This window comes from Antrostomus carolinensis, unplaced genomic scaffold (assembly GCF_000700745.2).
Source record: "Antrostomus carolinensis isolate BGI_N321 unplaced genomic scaffold, ASM70074v2 scaffold9557, whole genome shotgun sequence".
NCBI lineage: Eukaryota > Metazoa > Chordata > Aves > Caprimulgiformes > Caprimulgidae > Antrostomus > Antrostomus carolinensis.
In genome coordinates this window covers 62,474-85,887 of record NW_010326602.1, presented here as the reverse complement: position 1 = coordinate 85,887, position 23,414 = coordinate 62,474, and the positions used below count along the sequence as shown (strand labels likewise).

Sequence of the window (23,414 nt, the reverse complement as noted above, 5' to 3'; positions counted from 1 at the left end):
TGACTGCTGATTAGCTAATGCATATACTACAAGAGCTTACTTGGTCCAGGGCTGGTGAGCAGCAAAGTTGGAGGAGGAGTCTGTGCCTGTCTCCCTCCATGCTAATCATCTGCCAGACAGCTAAGATTCACTGGCATTCAGGATAATGTATCACATGGGTTGTGAACACTTCCAGTTAGAGTGGATGATGCTCTTTCAGAGACCTGTGTATAGTTTGTGTCTTATCTGAGTCAACAAAGAACTCGTGTAGAGAGTATGTAGTAGGGAGATCATGTAGTAGGAAACAATTAGACTTCAAAGACTCAGGGCCTTAAAAGTAAAATAAAATAAAATCTTAAACTACTTTCACAGGCAGGGAGAATGAAAACCACACACCCTTTGGGGTTTAAAACAGAACCTGGCAAAATGTGCAGAAGGGAAGATGTGTCTGGGGTTTGTCATGCATCAGTGCCCTCTCTAAGCTTTTTCCTCATGATGGTAACACTTCTTTCAGCATGACCACAATCGTTGTGTTACAGATGGCCAATCTTGAAAGGAAATGTACTGTGGGATCATGGATATTGCTTGAGATGTGGTCTGCTAGTCTTGGAATGTGTCCTTTCATCAGAGACTTGCTGTGATGAAAAATACAAAATATTCAGTTTGTTTGAAAAACCCCAAAAGAACCCCAAAAACACACCACTATTTTTTTCTCCTTTGACTCTTAAAACAAAATATGCCCTCTAAAATGACAGCAGTGGTACACAGGAATATGCCCAGTGAGCAGAAGAGAACGATCTGTGCAAATGGCACTGGATGTGCTTAGCTAAAAGCATTTGCTGTCTCATTAAAATATGACCTTATCTTTCAGGAGAGGATCCATGGCACAATCTGGAATGAGATTGATGATTTAAAGGCGTTCAAGGTGCTGGATCTAGAAGATTTTGAAAAGATGTTTTCCGCGTATCAGCGACACCAGGTAGGGGTGAATTCTTCCACGTTTTGTCTTCCTTGAATTTCTGGAAGAGGAAAGAACACATGACAGTGGTTTGGGCCCTGGTCCACCTGCAGTGAGGCTGCATCATATGCAGCTCTACCACTATTCAAAAAAATCACAAGACCAAAATAAGCGGGGAGGACATATAGGGCAGAGTCCTATTATCAACATACTTCATACAAATGAGCAGCTCTCAGAGACAACAGCTCACAACAGGTAATGCTCTGTTTGATCTCAGCAGCCATTGGCTTCCAAAAGCTCCTGAGCTTTACGTTCGTGCTTGATATTCATCTTCTATTTCTCCCATTCATCCAGAGAAAATGTCTGTAGTTGCCTGAATACAAAGCAAGGTGACTGAATTAGCTATCTTTTGCTTTCTCTGTTTTTTCTTAAACAGCCAACTGACCCAACTGGCTAGGTGACAGAAACTGCCTGAATTACAGATTATAATACAAACAGCATACTTTAAAAGCAGCCATTTATTAGAATGTGTTTTTTTTCCCCTCCTCTTTTTCTTGGAAAGCAAGTTGCCTTTAATCTGTCTATCTCCGCTGAATGAGATTTAGCAAGAGAGAGATTGTACTTGTATTCCCTGAACTCCCCCAGCTTTCTTTTGCTTTTGGAATATATTTGGAGAAATTCAGTCTTCTGTAGTATGCAGAATTGGATCATTGCTCTGGAGTTTTAGGGATGAAAGACACAGATTGTTATAAGCAGCCTTTACTATTAAGCCTTACAGTGACAATGATTATTTCATTGTCATTATGATTTAACTTACTCAGTACCTTAAAATTAACAAAAAAACCTCTTGTCTTTGGACTTTTCCATCTGTACCCTTCTGTCTCTCATTTTTCTACCTAATCCAATAAACATAATGAATAACTCTTCTGATTTACTAGCTTACAGCCACCTAGATAAGCATCCCAACTTGAACTGTGAAGAATGCATGTTACCCATTGCATGATGAGATTTCATTTCTCATTCTGCTCCTGCAAATAGCTGTTGCTATTTCAGCAGATCATTCTCTCTTTCTGTGAATCCCATTCCCTGAAACAAGAACTTAATTCATAGAGGGGAAGGCAGGCACATGGAACTTCAGTGCTGTTACAAGATTGGATTTAGACCCAGTGCCAACAGCTTAGCTATGGTGGTGAGCCCCCACTTGTCTTGAAAGTAGGCAGACTGTCATCTGTACAGATGAGTAGTCATTGCAACATCAAGGTGCTATTCCAATGTTTTGGGTGCAAACATTGCAGCTTCCTCACTAGAAATGACCTTGCTTCCTTTGAGCTCCAAAATCCAAAGCCAAAGTTGTCCTTCTCTGATGACTCTCAGAATCATAATATTTATGACTGTGTTACCAACAACTGAAAAGCAGCCTGGCCTGTTCAACTGTAAACTAACTGACCCTTACCCCTGCCCACTGGAATGGAGCCATCATCTCAGAGTGATCTCCATGGGTCTCAGAACAGTTCTCTTCCATCCTCATGAAACACACTTTATGACAGTGGCTCCTGACACTAGAGTATCACTTATGTAAACTACTCATGTTTTTGTGTAGTTGGGTGCATTACTGCCCTTCCAGCTTTTATTCAGGGTTTTATTGGGGTTTTTTTTCCTTAAATATTCCATTGATATTACTTTATATGATACTTTCTTTTTCATCTATACTCACTCTAGTGTCAACTGGATTCCAATCAACAAGTCCTCATCAATTTTCTTTGTTTTTTTGTTTTGTTTTTTTCCTTTTAAACACAGGGCAACCAAATTTGCTTTTGAATCAAAATCTTACGAGACCTTTTCCAGTTGATTCACACTTAGTCTTTTCTCCTCTTTTATTTTTTGAAATACTCTACTCCGGCCAAGTATGTGTTTACCCTGGGTTTGTGACTTTTAAACTTTATCCAAATGTCTGTAAAGAAAAATGTCAATGCAAAGCCCTGCTCTTGTGCATCTGAAATGTTGAATGAGTACAGATAAAGACATTTATTTCTTTGCTGTTATTAACATGATCTTCATATTTTTTTCCACTTTCATTTTCTTCTTCATTTTTTTTAATGACAAAGGGTCTCTTCTCCTCTCTCAAGTCCAGTGTATCATTTTTGATCACTATGAGGGAAAGCAGAATTGTCCAGTGTCCAGAATGCTGGACTGAGAATTCTTGCACTTGTCTTTTGACCTTGCTTCAATCTTACTGTGTAATATTGACCTTTTGATTCAGTATATCTAGTATTTTCCTGTAGTATGGAATATGTTGTGAAATAGTTGTGTCTGTTAGCCAGTAGTGCTGTAAAGCTTCTTTGGTGGTTACAGAGTGCTTTCAAAATACTTGGCTATAAGTTGTTAAAGGGTATAATGTACCATTGAAACAAGTTGTTACTAATAATGGCAAACTGTGCCTGTGTATCAGGAGAGGAGAACTGACCCTGAAGTTTTAACCTCAGCAGTTCTTTCAGTAAGGCTCCAGACTAGATTTGTAAAGGTATTTAAGCATTATCCTAGTTAATGTTTCGAGACCTAAGAGATTTATGCTTTGGACATTGAGTTTATTCTTTTCAGAAAAGACCTAGAACTCTTAGTTTCCCAACATCTGCTGATTTAAAATATGCAAAGAAATGCTGAAATACCTTTGAACCATCTGGGCCAGTATTACTTGCTAAGCATTTTATTCTCTTAGGAAACAGTGTGTGTCTAAATTCAGCTGCCTTGTTAAACTTGATATCTTTCTCTATGACTAATTTTTGGCATGTTTCCTTCTTTATTATTTGCGGCTGCTGCCTGCATAGGACCTGCTAACTAACCCCTCCTCCTGTAAGCAGGTGAGTATCATTGTCTGCTTCCTGATCCTCTTGCAGTGTGTGGGAAGATGAAGTCCTGCACCATGCCATTATGGGGTTATGACTCATCTTATGCTACTCTTTCATATGCCCTTGCACGTCTGCTTTCTGGGTGGGGTAGGTGGTACAAAAAATTCCTTTAATTGTATTAGCTCTTGTAGTAGTAGTAGTTCCTGTTCTTTTACTTAGCTACAGCCTCACTGTGGTTTCTGCTGGTGTGTGTAGTCCCCTTTCTGACGATCCTGAGGAAAAAGACCAGGGACAAAGTGGAATGTGAACATGAACTCTTCCTTAACCAAAGTAATAGTCTCTCTAGTGCAGAACAAAAGGGTCTCTAAGGGAGCCTTCACTCCCACTGTTCCCATCTGCTTTGGACAGTACTGAAGTCTCCAGATGTATTCCCTAGTCACAGATTTTCTGATAAAGAAAGTCTTTCTTTCTGTAGAACTGGAAGGCATGTTGGTTGGGCAGAAGGATTTGTGCCAGCTGAGGAGCAGAAGGGTTAGACTGGAGGAAAGCCTACTTCATTTCAGACTGCTGAAACCCTCAGAAAGTTCAGCAAAAGACTGAAATGGTATTTAGATAAAGTAGAGAGATCAGAGTGCCCACATGTCTTCAAACTGTCTACCTTTCAATTTATTTATCATCTTACATAAAATTCTTGGCAACAATTCTGGGAAGAGCAATGCTCTCAGAATAGGGTTGTTCACATATAATCACAAGTGTCTCTGGTGGCTTCAGAAGAAAATAGTCCTCACCATGAGTGCTCAGGGAATTGTATTTGGAAAGTCTGGTCAGGACCTCTACCAACGGATGAGGCTAATATATGGCCCTGGGTCATTTACTGGCTTTCATCATGGCAGCATGTACCATAAAACAAATCAATACAGTAGAAATAGTTCACTAAAGTATTGATCATTACTGGAACCTAGGGTGCTGCCATGGTACCAGACAACGAGTTCTGCAGCTAACCAAAATCAAACTGTATTTGAAACAGGACAGCAATATGATGAACACCTTCCACATGTCTAATCATTCCAGCACTGAAATTTTAGTTTATTTTTGAATTTGCAATTAAAATCTCAAATCTGAAGTACTCTCTGAAGCACATAACATAATGCTATTCCAGATGGAAATTTGGTGAAGAATGATGGAATAAAACTTTGGGATATCATCTGTCATGTTGACAGCAGCTCCAACTATTCTTGCTTTGTGTGTTTGGCCTCTCACAAAAGCTGGTCACTACTGCCCCCTTGCTCCTCTTTTTCTGTGTCTAAGAAAATGCAGATAGTCCATATGCAATCTGTTTTCCTTCAGCTAAGCTTGCAGTCTGGCTTTGGTAAAACCTGAGGCTTCATCTGCTTTTGCTTACACACAACTCCAAGTATCTATAAATCTCTCTCTCCTCAATATGAGTTGAAAAGAATATATTTTTAAATGAGACTAGCCCATTCCTTATGACCAAGGAGTGTGCCATGTCTGAATAGTTCAAGTTATTTGTCTGCATTCAACCTTGTGGGTAGGGGAATTGGAAATGGTGGAATTGGAAATGGGATGGAGACAATTATACCAATCCCTGCTGCATGGCTTTAGGGGAAGCCATCTAAACCCCTACTCCACACACACAGCCAAACCCTGAAACAATTTGTTTTTTTTTTCCTTGAGATGGGTGCTGGTTAACACTAACCAGGTGTGTTTGTCTGCAAACATTAGCTAGTGAGGGACAGTGAAGCTTTTAAACCAAGAACACAGACCAAGTACCTTTCTTACCTTCAACAGCTGCCTATCTCCCCATTCCCCTGTCTTCCTCCCCGCAAACTGAAGAAACTCAATAAAATCTCGACATCTCTACATACCAGACTATACCGGGGGAGCCCTGCTTTTTGGTATTGTTAGTTATTCTCTGAGAAATAATAAACTTGCCCAATGCCTAATTTTTCCTTTTCTTGGAAACATTATTTGATATATCAAGTAACATTGCAATTTTTTTTTCTGCCAAGCTAGATGCTGGCACTAGGTGTAAGATCATGGCAAAACACCACTGTGGGAGGCATCTGCTGAAGGACGTGCTGTGATACCAGTGGGTGATACCATAATGTGCCAAATTTTCCTGTCATGCCAGTTTTGCACAATAATGTAATAATAACAACTGTTGGCAGAGTGATTCAGTCCAGTAGGTCAGAATCAGGTCCAGTTTGTTTTGCCATGATCTTACACCTTTCCCTGGGTATCTGCTGTTGACCACTCTCAGGGACAAGATACAGGGGTAGATGGACTATTTGGTCTGACTCAGCATGCTTGCTTATATATCATAAGAAAGAAGTCACATTGCTAATTTGATGGGACCATTCAAAGCTAGATTATACTGATAAGTCTCCAAATCTCAAGACATAACAATATGGCATTCATAGAAGGGCACTTTTGAAGAGGTTCCAGCAGCAGTTAGCTGGGAAAATAAAAACTGTCCTGTTTCAGATTCCCTCTTCTCTGTTGGTGACTAGAGAGCTATTATCCAGGATTAACACCTTTTATCATTACTTCTACTTCCCTTTAAGGAATGGTGTTAAAAGATACTCAAAATAACTACAGAAAGCCAGTCTCTGGAAGTGAAACAAATCCCATGGCTCTGGTGTGTAGATAGGATGAGGGAGAGAGACTCCTGCATGGTCAGACTGGGTTTGCAAATAATTTCTCTCTGTGTGCTGTGACAAACATTTTGGACGAGGATTTTCCAGGATTTTTTTCAGGTGATGAGTTTGGCAATAGGGATATACAGAGAACATTGAAAAAGGGTGGTTTCTGTGCAATTAAAGGTATTAATTAATTTTAAAAAGAGAGGCTAGTTCAGACGTAAATGTTGATCATTTAGCAAGATACATTTAAAATGCCATCTTGCCCTACTGTTTGCATCTCTCATGTAATATGGATTGGACTGGTCCAGTGGCAGCCTTCAGAGATGATTTTCCTGGATTGGACCACAGCCTTTCAAGAATGCTGTTTTACCCCTGCAGGAGGCATCTGCTGAAGGACGTGCTGTGATACCAGTGGGTGATACAATAATGTACCATATTTTCCTGTCACGCCAGTTTTGCACAATAATGTAATAATAATAATAATAACTGTTGGCAGAGTGATTCAGTCCAGTAGGTCATAATCAGGTCCAGTATTTGGAATCAAAAATGATCTTATAGGTGGTAATGAATTACTTCTGTTTGTCTACTAATACAGGATCTACCTACATGTTCTATGCCCTTCCTGTCTCCTTTTCTCACCATCTGGGTGGATTTTCCCAGGTTGGGATGGGTTTTGTTCATGATACTCAGCTAAGTCTATTAGTCTTGGGTGAGAAACATGATACTGATTGTTTCCCCGCCTTTTGAATTACATGCAGAAAGAGATGGGTTCAACAGAAGACCTTTACCTCTCCACACGAAAGGTGAAAGAGCTCTCTGTGATTGACGGCCGGAGGGCCCAGAATTGTGTCATTCTCCTTTCCAAGTAAGTGTGCAAAGCCTTAGCTCACAGGGTATCCTGCGGTCAATGTAAAGGCAAGAGGGGATGGAATTAAACAAACGGGCATGTTTCTTCTCTCATCTAGACCTGCTGTCTAATACCTGCAGAGCTTCAGAGAAACTTACCTTGCAGCATCATAAAAGCACGTCTTTTGGAAGTGTTAGCTCACTTAACAAATGTGGGCACATACGCACATTTTATGCATTAAACAGATTGACACAGACACCAAGATGTATCTAAACACTCATCACCAGAAAACTATCAGTACTCATAGGTAGATTAAAGCAGCTCATTGGTAGTGCTTGCACTTCACTGTAAGTGATGTGTCCCCCATCTTCTGTGTATGTCATTTGTCTCTGTTCTGTATGTTTTTTCCTAAATGTTGCTTTGAGCATCTCCCTGGAATACAGCAGAGCTGAGAGTGGTGTTCATCTTTTTTCATTTTTGACTCTTAGTGAGAAGAGTGCTAAATGAAAAAGAGATATTAAAGAATTATGTCTTGTATTTGTAAATTAGGTTTTGGAAGCCAGGAGTTGCCTTTGCATGCTCCTGCAATGGCAACTCAAATGCCTTCAAATGCTGTGACATCAGGTCCCTCTATATGCTTTTTATGCCTTTCTACCAACATGAGTACTGGGTTGAATGTCTCTCACTAAACATCAAATTTGTGCAGACGCTGATCCACTTGAGAAAGTTGCCTTTCTTGCTAGAGGAGAGACAGCAGGGCTGGAGACAGATCCTGGGAAAGCAGTGACAGTACTGAGCAATAAAACTGTTTCACTGATCAGTAGAAAATGTGGGTTCTTATGGATGCAATTGCTTGTCTGCTCTAGCAAGCTAACAGTTAAAATCAAAGTTGCAGCCAGACCACCAGGACTGGAGTGAGTTCTTTCCATTGCTTAGTGAAACCCATGGAGGCTCTCATTATGCTACTTATGTGGCATTAGCCTGCATGTCAGCAGGACCCCCCCATCCAAACCAACAGTGAGGGAAGACTTAACATTTCTCTCTTTGTAGCAGTTGCCAATGCATGTCTTTGCTTGATGTTGGCAGCTGACTGCAGGCTGTGGCAGAGTGATGGGGAGGTATAGGAGCAACAAGATTTTCATGCTGTTTGACAGAGCTGTTGAAGTGTGTCAGGGGTTCAGAATAACTTATGTAAGCATATGGAATGTTTCCTAGAAGTGGTGACACAATGTGTGCAGGTGGCTGGGCTGAGGAGGTTCCAGGAAGGTGGTCCTATCCCCAAACCAAAAGCAGTTTGGATGACAGCAGTACATGTTTTTCACTATTCATGTCCTCTGCCGTGCAAGTCTGGCCCATTGTTACCTAAGAGGAATCCTCTCTAAATGGTGAGAGAGAGAAAGGACAGTCTCTATGGTTTGTCTTCCCTTCTGATGCCTCCAGCAAAGTGGCACTGAAGCACAAACCTTGCACTTCAGCTTACACAGCGTGTGTTCACTCCAGTTATGCCATGAAGCCAGTCCACCTCAAGTTGCTAGTGTAGACTCAAACCAGAAGTGAAAAGCTGTGTTTTGTGACTGCCAACTTCTCTGCTAGGAAATATCCTGATCTTTGTTAGCAGGCCTAACATGGATGATAGAGATTTGGAGACTGAGCTCACTGTCCTTAAGGAGTCTGCCAGTTTGCGTTGTGCCCTGTTAAATTTGCTGTGCTGTGCTTTGGGAAACACTAGTCACCAGAACTATCACTGGCTTAGATCATTTAATGTTTGTAACAGATAGAGTTACACCCAGGATATCAGAAATATCTTACAGCTTGGACCAGGTTTGCTATTGCTCCCCAAACTTCCCTTTTAAGTGCAACTAGAAAAACAAAAATCTTTAGGAACTAAAATGGCACCTCTATATTCATGTCTTTTTCTGCTCTTTGTACTGATATGGTTCTGTTATTAAAGACAGCAATTGGAAGGGTTTGCTGCAGACAATAATTGAAAGGGTTTTATGACCCCTTTGCAGTTTTTTTTCATTACCCCACTTCCTTCTTTAGGTTAAACCCTGTAGGAGAGACACTCCCAGCCAAATCACCCCTGGCTGCTGCCATGCCCTTGCTGCTCCTGCAGCACACCTTACACATGTGTGCATGTGGGTGTGCACACACGTGCAATGAGAGGGGATTTAAAATTGGTGACAAACAAAGAGAGTTTGTGCAAAACTGAGCTGCAGCCCCAGCTTTCAGGTTGCCACAGTATCTGCCAACAGATGTTTCTAATTGACTCTTACTGTGCATATATCCCTGTAGTTTATTCCCCCTTTGTTTACACTAAACTTTTGTGTCCCTTAAAGTTAAATAGCTGCATGGGTTGGGTTTTCTTTCCCTCCACTACTCAAATGTTTTTGTTTTACTAACACTGTGTGAGAAGGGGTCAGGCAGAGCTCATATTTCATATGGTCCAACAAGCCAAAATGTATCTAGAGTGAGAAATAGATGTCTCTTGCTTTCTTTAGCACAGAGATTGGAGCATGGTAGACTGAAAAGAGATGAAAAGTGAATTGCTGGCTGATTGTTGCTGACAGTTAATAGAATTTTTTTTTAAATTTTCATTAAAAAAGCTTTACTTGAGATACTTGATAGCAGCATCTTTTAGTTTTCCAGCAGTATAAGGGTGTAATTGTCCTTTTTTGATGGAGTCTGGTGGATGCAGAATGAAGCTGTGTCCCATAGGCCAACTGTAAAGGTTTGAATAGGCACAAGATCAGTTTATCTCACAATATTTCTAGTAGGCAATAATTCAAGCAGGACATGGAATCATTCGTCTGTGTCTGTGGCACTAACCAGCTTCAAATCCGGCTTTCTTAATGGTGTTTCCAACATATAGTTATTTCTGTCACACTGGAAATCTGCTATCCCTCATGAATTTCCTGATGTCTTTAGTTTCCACCAGGCTGGAGATTTACTGTCAGACTTGTGTGGTTTTGGAGAGTCATCCCAGATCTCTCTGCTTCCCTGCTTTCACCTAGCAGCTGGAAATTTCTCTGACCTCTCTCACCAGTATGGCTTCTCCCTGCCTCCATTGCTTAAGTAATGGGTAGTATTTTCACTGCTCTAGTGTTTTTGTTGTATCATATCTTTAAATGTTCTTGCAGAACATTAAATGGTCCTTGCAGAACATGCTTAAGACATGTCTCTCTTACTATCTTGCTTGTGAAATGCTCTGAAAAGGTCCAGTTCTATGAGACATGTTGCTCAGAAAGTTGAATGTATACTTATGGGACTTTGTGCAAGTTATTTTGCATGAATTCCAGCAAAATCATTATGTCAGTGTTCTGCTGAGATGTGTTTGTTATTCCTGTGGCCCAGCTAGTCAGCAGTAAACCTCTCAAGAGGCTGGAAACAGTAGGAGTGCTAGAAAAAATGTCATAAAACCAGTAGTAGCAGAAGGCAGAATCTGGCTACACAAAAAATATCTTTAAATGTGAATATGATAGTATATAGATACTAGCAGGCAGCTTTAACAAATGTTTGTGGTTTTCATGATTGTCGATTCAAACATCTATCAGTAAAGAAGAAAAGGGACTTGTGCAGGATTTCCAACCAGAATACTAAAGAGAACAAATATTTCTCTCACATAGCTGTGCCACCTCAGTGCTGCTAAACCCTTTCAGATCAGACATTAAGAGGACAAGCTATTCAGCCAATATCAGTCTCCATGTATTGTGCCCCCAGTCCCTATTTGCCCTTCTGCCATAGGACAATACAGTGTCCACCTTATTTGAAGGTAGATTCCAAGCAGTATGATACTTTGGGGTACAGATCATACCTTGTTATATCAGTTCATTGGACTCAGCAGTTCAGTTCCTCAGTGCACTGTCTTGAAAAACACTAGGCAATAAACAGTGCCTCCTGGGTTCCATGAGAGATTTTCTGGTTTTAAGTTAAGGTCCCTAATAAATGGCCTTACCTGCTATTCCATGTATGATAAACTCCAAGGTTAAACTGAACACTTCATTCAGTGCTGTCCTGTCTTAGATCACAATGAGGAACTGGTACGTAGGGTTGTGATAAAAGAGGAACTCCTGCCTCATCCATATGTCACTGTAATTTGGGGATTCACAAGTTTGACCCTGCTTCACTCTGCTTCACTCAGAAAGATGGCAGTCGCCAGATCCTTGTTGGTAGGAAGTTTAGAGTATTTGGATGCAAAGTAGCTTGGTCACTCATGAGCTTTTGTTGAAGGAAGAAAAGGGGAAGAGGAAGGAGAAGGGGAAGGGAAAGGAAAAGCTGTTTCTTGGTGCACTTGGCTGAATACTTTCACAGTAAAGTGCTGAAAAGGCACTGGTGGAATTTTTTCCCAACATGTTGATATAATGGTGTAAGATGCACCTGATAAAATGTCCCAAACTGTGGTCCCCAAAAGGTTAAGGCACTGTCTTCTTCACTGACGAGTTGGCAGCTGAGATATGAGGATGTGAAAAGAGTGGCTGAGTCTTTCTGTCTTCTGGAGGAGCGTGCAGTTAGACCAGCCTGACTCTTGAATGCTGCTTCTGAGAGCAGGGAGACATCTCCTTTTCCTGCCTTTATGGGGTAGTGACAATGAGTATTCCCAAAACCTAGCTATTTAAGAGCCTGCAGCTTGTCAGTTGTACAGAGCCTTAGGAGAGCTCAGGAGAGTTAGAGAAGGCTTATGTCCCAGTCACAAAGCTAGAGAGTGAATTGATGTGTGAAATAAGTTGTGGCGATGGTGTCTGCAGTCAGTAAAAGCTAAGATTTGGGTGAGCTATAGAAACTGGCCTTAGGATGCAGCTAAGTATCAGTCAATGCCTCTCACTGTGACAGCTGCTATTGCTAGCAACTTTTGGCAGTGCTGTGGTTCAGTTCAGTTTTAAGTAGGAAATGGCCTTGATACATGATAATCAGTCCCCTTCTCCAAGGTAAAAGGACGAGCAGGAATGTGATCCCTGTGGTACAGGAGCTTAATGTAGCTGCAACAAAACTCCAGGTTCTCTGGTAGTAGGCAAGCATGCTTGTTTCTCAAAAGCTAAGCAAGATCCAAGGAACAAGCTCAAGAAGTAACTCACTTTTTCCTCTGAGGGGGAGATGGTTAATGAGTGACAAGTATTCTACTTCCATCCATGGGAGAGAGGAATGAAGCAGGGATGAATGGGTATATTTAAGGAGGAAAAATGAGCGAGCACTGGATGTCTGCAAGGGAAGTTGATGTAAAACTGCAACATGTCTCCCAGGCATGTTCAGAGTCAGGCTGCCAGCTTTCTCTGAGAGGACGAAACAATAAACCACTTGATGTCTGCAAGTGAAGCTGGTGTTAAATCAGACGAGGTGTCCTGGGGAGATTAGTGATGAATTACTCTGCAGAGTCAATAGAGATTATTTATGAAGCCGGAGGGGATAGAGGGAAGCAGGCTAAGTACCATATCAGAAGTTATTTGGTACTTGTTGAGCTTTAACATTGCTTGAAGATGACTCAAGCAGTTGGACTTTCATATGCTGCCACCAGATGTATGGGTGCGGGAAGAAGGAAGGAGTATTCTCAGTAAAGATTCTTTTCCTTCCTCATCTGACCAGCGTCAGGCTGCTGTTGAACAAAAACAGTCAATAACTGTGCTGTGAATGAATGTGATGCAGCTGAGGAAAGGGCACTGGGTTTTCTTCTGGTCACATTTACTTCCTGAGTTCTGATGCCAGGATCCGTGATTTGGTGAAGCATAAGGCAGAGAGAATACAGCTTGAATCATATGCTGTTCCAAATTGAGTTGTCTCCAGCAGCTGTAGGAAGAGTGCCTGGATCTGCAAAGATTGTAAGAAAGTCATTGCAGACTTTCGGATAGATATTGAAATGTAATTTCTATAGTGTAAATTTTTGGCCCATAATTCCACTTTAATTTGCTGTCTCTCCCATATGAGTTTTAGGCTCTGAGGGATGCTTCTATTCAGTTCTAAATGAAAAGATTTTACGCATCTGCTTTAGGTTCCTCTTTAATCAGTTCACCTGTTTCTGTTTAAAAGCAGCACATATGTTTCACATTACTGCTGGCCATCTTTAAGATCTACTGCATGGCTGGGCATGAGTTTTGAAAATACAAGAAGAATCAGTTGATTAACAACATTTTGGCCCATTAGGCAGTTTTTAAGTGGGAAGATCCCTGTTCTGTGCTGTTGACGCTTACAGCTCTTGAAATGGGTCCTGCCCCAGAAGAGGAACAAGCCCACTTTGGAACAGTAAGATTGGTTTGCTGTAAATCCTTCTGTACTTGAGATTGGATTGGTAATAATCTAGGATGCACACCTGCAGGTGCCATGACTCCGTTACAGGCCTGTAAGTGACTAAATTAAACTGCTTCTCAGCAGGAGGCTGGCAAACTTTCTGCTTCTCTCTACTGTGGGCTAAACCATTCAAGCCAGATATTTTGCTGCTGATGGCAGGGCACAGAATCATCCAAGAAATCAAAGTGTTTGTATAACTGTCTATCCTTGGGGCTTTCAATTATTTTTGAACAGAAGAGGTTTTCAAGTGTATTTACTGCTGATGAATGTCAACAAACAGAGGAGCTTGGAGTCTGAAGTCCTTGGGCTCCTGGACAGAACAGCAAGATCAGCAGTAATATGCTCTACACCTTCTGTTGTGGTGACGTACCTCAAACCTGTCTATTTGGTCCTGTTTACTGCATCCCCAAACACACACAGAAGGACTTGCACTGTGTAATGGGTGGTCACTGTGGTAATTGCTGAGTTATTTGCATGGGAAAAACATGAAACTTGCTCTCATTCTTTTTATCTTCAGTGAAAGTAGCAACAAAAAAACCCCCCACCATAATATTCATGGGTTGGCTTGTGCATCCCTTCTGACAGACTGTGTGGCTGTGTCACAAGTCACAGCTAATCTGCAGACTCCAGATTCTGGAAAATGTAAAGATGCTCTTTAAAGGAAAAATAACCAACAAAATGTAGCACTTCAAAAACTGCAGGCACCAAACTGTCTGGGCATGTGCATGTGTGTCTGCTAGGAGCCAGGCCTATGCTCACCAATATGCTTCTCAGCCCTCATGTGGTCACAGGGTTTGATGAGTTCAGGGTCACACAACCATGGACTTCACAATTCGTGATTATTAAAGCCAAAATAAACCCTTCAGTTTTCTGATTTGAGACCGTAGAACTTTATGCAGAACCCCGTGTACTGAGGTTTGTTGTTTTGATCCTGAGTCAAGCCGATGACCTAAAGTAAAAAGTGTCCAGCCTTTTCATTGTAAAACTTCTAATCCTTCTATGTCATCCAAGCATGGCCCAATTATGTAGCTTTTCTGGAAATTCAGTAGCGTTATCTTACTTGGCTGGTATCAGTTTGCCCTCCTTGTCAAAAGCAGACACGATGACCAGCTAGGAGCAGGGTGAAAGCAATTAGTCCAGAAGTGTAATATTTAAAAGCTTTTGAATGTCTGCTGATTCATATTTTAGTTTCCAGCTGTTGGTTATATTGGACAATATTAAAATGTTTTAAGTTTCTTAGATTTAGTAATATTTCCTGTCTGTAAAAATAAAGCTCTTTCTTTTGCTTTTACCTAGTTCCAGAAGTATGATTCTATCCAAATGGCAATAGCAATGTGAAATTTCAACATGGAATTTCTTAGCACTGAAGACAAAAACATTCTGCCTCATACATCAGCCTCTCTCTCATTTATATTTGCATTTTCTCTTTCTGCTGTTAATTAATTATATTGATTGTACAAGATCCATGGAGACTGCAGACTTCACTCCTCAAATATTTCTTTTCACACTTTCCTGTTTCAGTCCCAAAACTGAGATTTTCTTGTGGATAGCCTTTTCTTTATGGTTCATTTGGTCCTCCCCTACTCTCCTGAAGTGACTGATGAGGCTGTCATTGGTTGGGGGTGGTGGGGTAGAATTCGTCACTTTTGTATTTGTTCATTAACCTCGGCACTGAGAACCACCAAATTAACTTCATGTAATCTATCAAGCAACCTCTCAATAATCACAGATTTTGACTCCTCCTGGTCTTCCCTGGATTTCAATTGGAGACCTTGAGACTTTTTTTTTATTGATTGTTTGTGTTGTTGTATCTCATGACCCCTACTCATTGCACACAGATGGACAGGAGTAGGTGGGAAGGAGAGTGTAATTTTAACACCTCAGATAATAACTTTTTATTTTCATAGCTTGTTTCATATTGGATATGAAACATGGATATGTAGATGCTGTCAATTCCTTCTTCAGTTGTGGCTGCTGACAGATTGAATTTACCTAGCACAACCAGTCTTCTTACAAGAAACCCTTTTCTCATATCTGTAAGGGAAAGGTCAGTCCCATTACTTATTACTCTGGGAGGGCCTTTAATATTCACAAGCTGGGGTGTTACATGGGCTCAGTCACTTAAAAGTCACATGGATTTGAGGTGTTATACTATAGCAAAAGAACGTGATGAGGAAGGTATCTGATATGGGGGAAGTTGGAAGCTCTTTTGATTTTTAAGGACCTGCTTGTTCTTAATCACCATCTAATTTTGATGTGTGTTTGATAAGCTGAAGAGCATAAAAATACATGATCTAGAAACTCTGCCTTTGGAACTGATTCGTTCATCTTACTGAATACTCTAGCATAGCAGCTTCATGGTGGAGCTTCCCAAGGATCTTTTGTGTCTTTTTAGTGCAGCTTTTCTACTTTCCGAATTGTCAGAGTCACTTAAGCTTTGCACTAACGTTACAATGTTGATACTGTTGAAAGGCTGAAGCTGTCCAATGAAGAAATCAGACAAGCAATCTTGAAGATGGATGAACAAGAAGACCTAGCAAAAGACATGCTTGAGCAGGTGAGAAAGATTACAGTCAGATATATCTTATTCTTAAGTCCTTCACTGTCTTTTCTTCACCTAAAGTAAGTGGATATATGTACTGGCTCTGCTGGTATGTCTGCAGATCTGAATTTGGCCCTATCATGTCAGTGCAGCTGTATATGGGAGCATGAGAAAAGTATTTTTCCCAATGTTGTCAAATATGCCTCCCTTGTGTAACTTTATTTGTATCAGGTTGATTTCATAACAGTTTTCTGTCTTGATGCAAAATATGCATGATTACAGTCGTTATGAGGTTTCTTTTCATGGCCTCTCTTCTCACCTGTGACTTTCTCATTATTTTTCCCATCTTTTGTTTATACTGCTTATTATTTTTATTGTTGTTCTTCTTTTTATCTTTTTTCTTATTTTTTTTGTTCTTAATGTCCCTTCTCTACCTGCAGCTTTTTTTTTTTTTTTTTCCTAGTTGAGGGGAAATGCCATGAAACAAGCCATGTAGGTCAATGGTTATAGCTGGGCTTACAAGGGATCTCACATTCTAACTAGAATGCTTAGAATGGAAGTCAGAGACTTCTGTCCCCTGCAGTTGGTTCACTGTGTAGCTTGGGGGAGGGAGGAGGGATATAAATAATTAGTCCACTATTGCATAATTTCCCCCATTTATAGAGGGTAAAAGCTGGTGCTTTGACCAAAGATGCATACGATAAAGTTCCTTAGGAGTGTGCGAAGTGTTATAATTCTGAACTGCCTGACAAATGTGATTCCTTCTTTGTGTGCAGCTACAGTATTTAGTCATGTACAAAAAGCTATTCCATTTTGGAAATCTATAGCCTTCTTGACATGTTATCTGAATGTTCACAGCTTCTCTAGAAGTCACTGGAAGCTTCTGATGCTCTGATCTTTGAATATTGCATTTTTGGGGAGTGGGATAAAATATTAAAAAGTGGTAAAAAGCAAAGTGCTTGATATGCCTTCTGAGCAGTTTTTGTGGGTGTGCACTGAGGCTGTGTGCATGGTAATATTTACAACCATACTCAAGCACAACTACCACCAGATATGTCAAAAATCTGTCAAAGTATGAGCTTTTAAGGTCACCATATGAATAGCAGCCAGCGTCAGACACATATCCATTTGCTTGGTTATTGTTTATTGTTTCAGCAGAGTAGGACAGACCCAAGAGACAGATAGATGAGGCTTTGTTTGCAGCCTAGGATAGGCACGACGGGTACTTCACACTGAGTGGACACATCCTGCTCTTGTTTGCACCAATCTAAAGTCCAAGTAATGCTGTGGGAATCACGGTTCTATCTGTACTTCCCCTTGGGTAAGTTGAAGTAGTGCTTGGCCTTTAGGATTTAGAGCTGGGAAATTCCCCATAGAATTAAAAATTAATCTAATGGGGTCAGTGACTGATAAAGACAGAGCAGCAAACAAAGGTTTAAAAAAGGTCAGTTTTGTAGCCACAGCTGCACTTTTTTGAAGCTACAGTGAGTCAACGTAATGCTTCCCTGTGGTAGCACAGAAATATGAGGTCCCTCTCTCTCCATCAGGGTTTGTTTGTGCCTCTCTGTCCCTCTCTCCTTTTCCCTGGATCTCTCATTTCAGTGTTTGATTTGTGTCTGCCACTCTAGCTGCTGAAGTTTGTTCCTGAAAAGAGCGATACTGACCTGTTGGAGGAGCATAAACATGAAATTGAGCGCATGGCCCGGGCGGATCGTTTCCTCTTTGAAATGAGCAGGTCTGATACATTATGGGAAAGTGCACTGAGGGCTTCTTGGAAGCAGCTGTAATTGTTATTGAAAACGGATCATCTGGCACTGAGGGGGAATGTGCAAGAGATTGTGGGCCAGCACTATACCCTGCATTTGCCAGAAGCCCACAAATGTTACAAATGTTTCCGTTCATTACACAAACTTTTTATTGACAATAAGCACTCTCTGTGCTGTCATTTAAGGACCAGTCCCCTGATGACAAGCAGAAATCTGCCTCCTCTGCCTAAACTGGTTCACAGAAAAAGGTATTCAGATCTGACTATCAGATGTAGTGTAGCCAGGGGTCAGGATTTCATATAGATCCCTTTTTCCATTCAGCCATCCCATGTCATTATACTCTGACCTTCTTTCTTGTCCCAATTTTGCTACACCCCTAATCAGGATTAACATCTTGTTCTGTTAATTGAGATGCAGCTGGCATCTCCCATGAATCTCATATTTTGAGAGTAATAGGAATTCTTCCTGCTCCTTTTCAGTTGTGATCAAAACATGCCCTGAGGTCCTTCATTTTCATAACAAGGTCAATTATACCGTGCGAGATGTTTGAACTATGTCCATAATCCCATGCACAGGCATGGTGAGACTCAGTATCCAACCATTAGGTTATGTAGGCAGTGTACTGACCCTGGGCTTCAAAAAAACAGTTCCAATTCAGTGTCGGCTTTCCTCTACCCTTCATGCAGGATTGACCACTATCAGCAGCGGCTGCAGGCATTATTCTTTAAGAAGAAGTTTCCAGAGAGGTTGGCAGAAGCAAAGCCAAAAGTGGAAGGTATGGTTAAAATTTTTGCCAAGAGTTGGGTAAAGGGGCAGGGAAGGTCAAGAGAGGCTTGTCTTCAAAGGAGGTGCTGTTACATCTGTGCTGTGGTTGTAGAGCCAGTGATTCCAAGGGATATCATGTGCTAAGAAATCAATTCTGTCTTGACACTCTTCTTACATCCTTTGACTTAATAAAATCAGTGTCATGATTGTTACACTGTAAATATGACCCGACAGATGTGACAGTGTGCTACCAGGCTGTGCTGAGCTGCCAAAAGCTTTCATGGCCTTTCTGTGCAGGTCAGCCCTCCCTTCTTACCCCAAAGTTCTTGCACCTTCCCTCTCTATGGGGTGGTTAGAATAGGTGCCTCAGGATGGTGGTATTCTGGGAATGTGTCACTTACAAGGAGGGGTGTGTGCTTTCTGTGCCATTTCCAAGGTTATCACAGAGGAAAGATGAGTGTATTCTGCTTTGCATTTTCAGATGAGCTCAAGCCTTCTCCCCATTCTCGCTGTTCTGTGTTTTTAGAGCGTGAGGTCCAGGAGAAGCCTTGCTCCTGGGTTCAGAGGAGCATCCTGCAGGCTAGACATAGTGCATCTTTCTTCCAGATGTCCTGTTCTGGGCATGCGGGTGTGGGAAGGACGGTATACACAGAGACTGTGTTGCAGCATTTGCTGGGCGATAGTCAGATGGGCATTTTAGGGTACTTTGAATTATGGGCACAAGCATGTTTAAAACAGCCACTGTGAAATAACTTGTTCAACCTTTTTCTCTTTTCAAGCCATCCTTCTGGCATCCAAAGAACTCATCCGAAGCAAGCGTTTGAGGCAACTCCTGGAGGTAGTTCTGGCCTTTGGGAATTATATGAACAAGGGCCAAAGGGGAAGTGCATATGGCTTCAAAGTCTCCAGCCTGAACAAAATTGCAGACACCAAATCCAGCATAGACAGGTAGGCTAGAAGGCTGTAAATGTTACTGTGCTGCTGCATCTCTTATTATAGTAAAGAAAGTGGATTTTGTTTGTTCTTAGCTCTTTAAACCATTTAAAATATTGTCTTATTTGGCATTTAATTAGTACTTTTCACTCTAAAAGATCCTGCAGCAGTTAAGACCAGCTATTAACAGAGCACTCAAATTCTGCTGTTTTTTGGGATAATGCACATCTGTTGTTGGATTGTGTTTCTGCAACACTGTGCAAAGATGATAAAATGTAGTATTTCACAAATGACTGAAATGAGTTTGGAGAGGAGGAGGATTTCTATGGAATTTGCCCTTTATACCTAAGTTTTATGGCCATGGTTTTGCAAAAAAGAAAACACAAGAAACTCTGACCACAATTTTATGTCTCCTGTGAAACATGGCATATGTTTCTGATGCAGAACTGCGATAAACTGGCTCTCTACCTACACCAGTAATGGAACCACAAGGCATAACTCAGAGACTGAGCCTGGTTGTATCGACAGCAGTTAAGGAGAACAGTTGGTTTTGGGAAGGTGAAGCTTACTATTTATGGACATGGGCTGTAGGTCTTCATAGTGCTACCCCATGTTTTGCCCCACATCCCCATACTGGTTCTGGAAATTAATCCAGCTGTGACTGGGGAGAGGATAACACTTTGGGCTCCAGCAGCGCTGAGGGTTTCCTTGAAACTCTCCTATAGTGGTTCTTACTAACTTGCACCTTCCTTGACTTGTGGGACCTGCTGAGACCACAGTTGTGGTGAAATGACTTCAGGCTGTGACAGAATAAATAATGGCAGTAAGAAGCCATAGGAAATTCATCCATACCTAATAGAGTTTGAACTAACAGAGTTCTGTTTTGACTACCATGAGGTCCTTTCCGTATTCCAAGGCTAACAATTTTGTAGGTAGTGTTGAACATTTTTTTTTACCTTAATGTAGCTTGGCTTGATTTTCCATATATTAAATGTCCTGTGCAGATTTTGTTCTCTCACCAGCTCCCAGGCTCTAGTCTGTGTGAAGTAGTGGCCATCTGCTGTCTTGCCTGTCAGTTAACCACATAACACCCACCTCAAGTAGCTGTTATGGCTGGCTGTTCTCTCTACATGCAAAATTAACTGATGCAAAATTCATCGTTTAATTTAAAAATTTTCTTAAACCTTCTCCTGCATCTCTTATACATCTCATTTCTATCCACTCCTACTTGAGCTGCCATTGCTTTTGTAATAGTGAGCCTGACCACTACTCGTAAGTATAGCTGTTTCACTACTAGAGTTTCCCTTGCATCTTCTTCAATCTTCAAGAACCTTTTCCTCTTCTTAGTTAACTCTTAGATTTTTTTTTTTCCACATTGCCTCTGAGAACAGATTAGTTCTCCCTTAGGAATTAATGTCACTTTAGTACTATTAGTTTTTTATTCTCTGAAGTATCTGGGGACAAATAGTATACTGTGTTACGCAATTTTCTTTTCTGTTACACCTTCTACACAGAAGGATGGAAGCATGCTGGTGCTTCCAGAATAAATCAAGGCACAATATATTGCTTGAGGTTTTAGGAAGGATGGTTCATAATGGTCTAATTCATTTCAGTCTGTGACACTTTTCTTTCAATTACAGAACTGCTAACTGCTGATATATTGTTTATTTTTTTCATTCAAGAACATTTTCTACCCAAATATTTTTCACTGAATTATCACAACACTCCCACCATCCTTTTCCTTCTCACCACCATATTCCTTCTCATTTCTCCCTTCTGTTATTTTTCTTTTTTTTTTTCAGGAACATTACACTGTTGCACTACTTAATTATGATCTTTGAAAAGAACTATCCAGATATCCTAGATATTCAATCTGAGTTGCAGCATCTTCCAGAAGCAGCAAAAGTCAAGTAAGTCCAGTGCTATTGCTTATTCCCAGAGCTGGAGCTCCCAGTGATTTCTGTTAACCTAATGATCATAATGTTTTTTATTGCTATCTTCTAAACTCATGGCCCACCTTTCAGCTGAAATGCCTTTGATGACATCCTTTATATTATTCAGATGTACATCCACAGAGAATTTTGGTCCAAAAATATTTGTAGATAACGAAATTGTCAGCTTTACTCAGATATGCCTATATCTACTTTATTTCTGAATCAGACATTGTAACTAGACTGGTTGTTGTTTGTAATTCACTCCCTGTATTCTATTGTTGTTCATTTCAGTCGTGTGATTTTTTTCTGGATAATTGAAGGTTTGTTTCTAAGGCAGAGTCAATTAGGCACAGAGGCTATAGTAAGGACTTTTCAGGAAGATCATTCAAACTTTTGCACAAATCAGTCTTGCACAGAAATGTGGAAAGCATAATACTTTCTGCACAAATCTAAATTTTTTATTTTTTTTTTAATTCCTGGAGGTGTTTGTGGAAAATGAATGTACAAGCTATTCCCCAAAATACTAGCATTTTTTTATTTCAAAAGCACTGCTCAAAAATACCTTTGCATATTATTTGCCCAGCCACAATTCTTTGTATAGGGTATGCCCTGGTTTTTAGCTGGGACAGAGCTAGGTTTCTTTTTAAGTAGCTAGAATAGCGCTGTGTTTTGGTTTGAGTATGGGATTTGGTATGAGAAGAACATTGATAACATACTAATGTTTTTAATTGTTGCTGGAAGTTGAAGGACTTTGGTTTTGCTAGTCCACAGGTACAAGGTCTAGGGAGGCAAGTAATATTAAAATTAGTAAGCATTTGGATAGGCTAATGAGATATTCCATATCATATAATGTCATGTTCAGTATCTTAATGAGGGTCTCTATCTCTCTGGATCTCTGTCTTATGGGGGGGTCTCTCTCTGGCTGTTGCTCGGGCTTTGACTTTTCTGGGATTGTGGTTTTGGTTTCGGGATTGTCACTCCTCCAGGATCCTTATCCGAGAACGAGCTGGGCTTGGTGGGCAGGTGGTGAGCAATTGCACTGTGTATCATTCATTTGAATATTTTATTATTATTTTAATATAATTATTATTTAAAGTTTTATTTTATTTCAATTATTAAATTGTTCTTATCTCAACCTACAAGTCTCCTTATCCTTACCCCTCCAATTCTCTCCCTTATTCCCTGGGCAGAGGGGAAGGGAGAATGAGTGAGTGGCTGTGTTTGGCTGATAGCCAAGTGAAACCACCACAGGGAACTACTCCAGCTAATGAAAGACAAGTGAAAAATAAATGTAGGTTCACACTTAAAGGCATTTTTAAAGGCTTCAGTGGTGTTTTTGAGATGTAAACTACTATTTACCAAATACTTGGAGGAGATGCCTGCTGACTCACAAATAGCTACTAACTAGTTACCTGGAAATGAAAAGTAATTTTTTCATACAAATACTAGAAAAAAGCCTCTTGTTTGTATATGATAAGCAGAATTTCAGTTCAACACTTGTGTCCAGGGAAGCATGTATGAACATTAACAGTAGGGTTATATGCTCAGTTACAATGTAAGCCTGCAAGGACTACCATATGGTAGAAATACAGATGGAAAAAACAGTGTTTGGACTGTGAGGAAGACAAAATTGACATGTAAATGTACTGCTAATGGGATTTAGTAGTGAAGTGGTTCACGAATCATATGTAGAGATAACCTGAGACCACAGCAATGTGTGTGCTAAAGCTGAAATCCTTGCTTGTGTGTCAGCTGATCATTGCAAGCTGGCCATGTGGCACACAGTCCTGGCTGGAGTGTCAGGCTCAGCTCACAGGGCAGATGTTCTGAGGGCAACCCCCCCGTCTTTCCAAGAAAATCCTGATCTTCAGTGTGACCATGGGTGAGCAGGGTCTTATACAAAAT

The 23,414-nt window shown here is 40.7% G+C and overlaps 1 protein-coding gene across 1 annotated transcript in view; it reads left to right on the top strand.

Moving 5' to 3' along the window:
* DAAM2 (dishevelled associated activator of morphogenesis 2) overlaps window positions 1-23,414 on the top strand; it is a gene marked incomplete at its 5' end in the record, with an annotated part of 54,240 nt that overhangs the window by 15,613 nt on the left and 15,213 nt on the right. Inside the window, 8 exons of the mRNA XM_010171634.1 lie at window positions 851-958; window positions 3,763-3,795; window positions 7,205-7,311; window positions 16,042-16,126; window positions 17,740-17,846; window positions 18,564-18,652; window positions 19,422-19,590; window positions 21,378-21,485. Coding sequence (XP_010169936.1) covers window positions 851-958; window positions 3,763-3,795; window positions 7,205-7,311; window positions 16,042-16,126; window positions 17,740-17,846; window positions 18,564-18,652; window positions 19,422-19,590; window positions 21,378-21,485 — 806 coding nt within the window. The remainder of the gene's footprint in view (window positions 1-850; window positions 959-3,762; window positions 3,796-7,204; window positions 7,312-16,041; window positions 16,127-17,739; window positions 17,847-18,563; window positions 18,653-19,421; window positions 19,591-21,377; window positions 21,486-23,414) is intronic.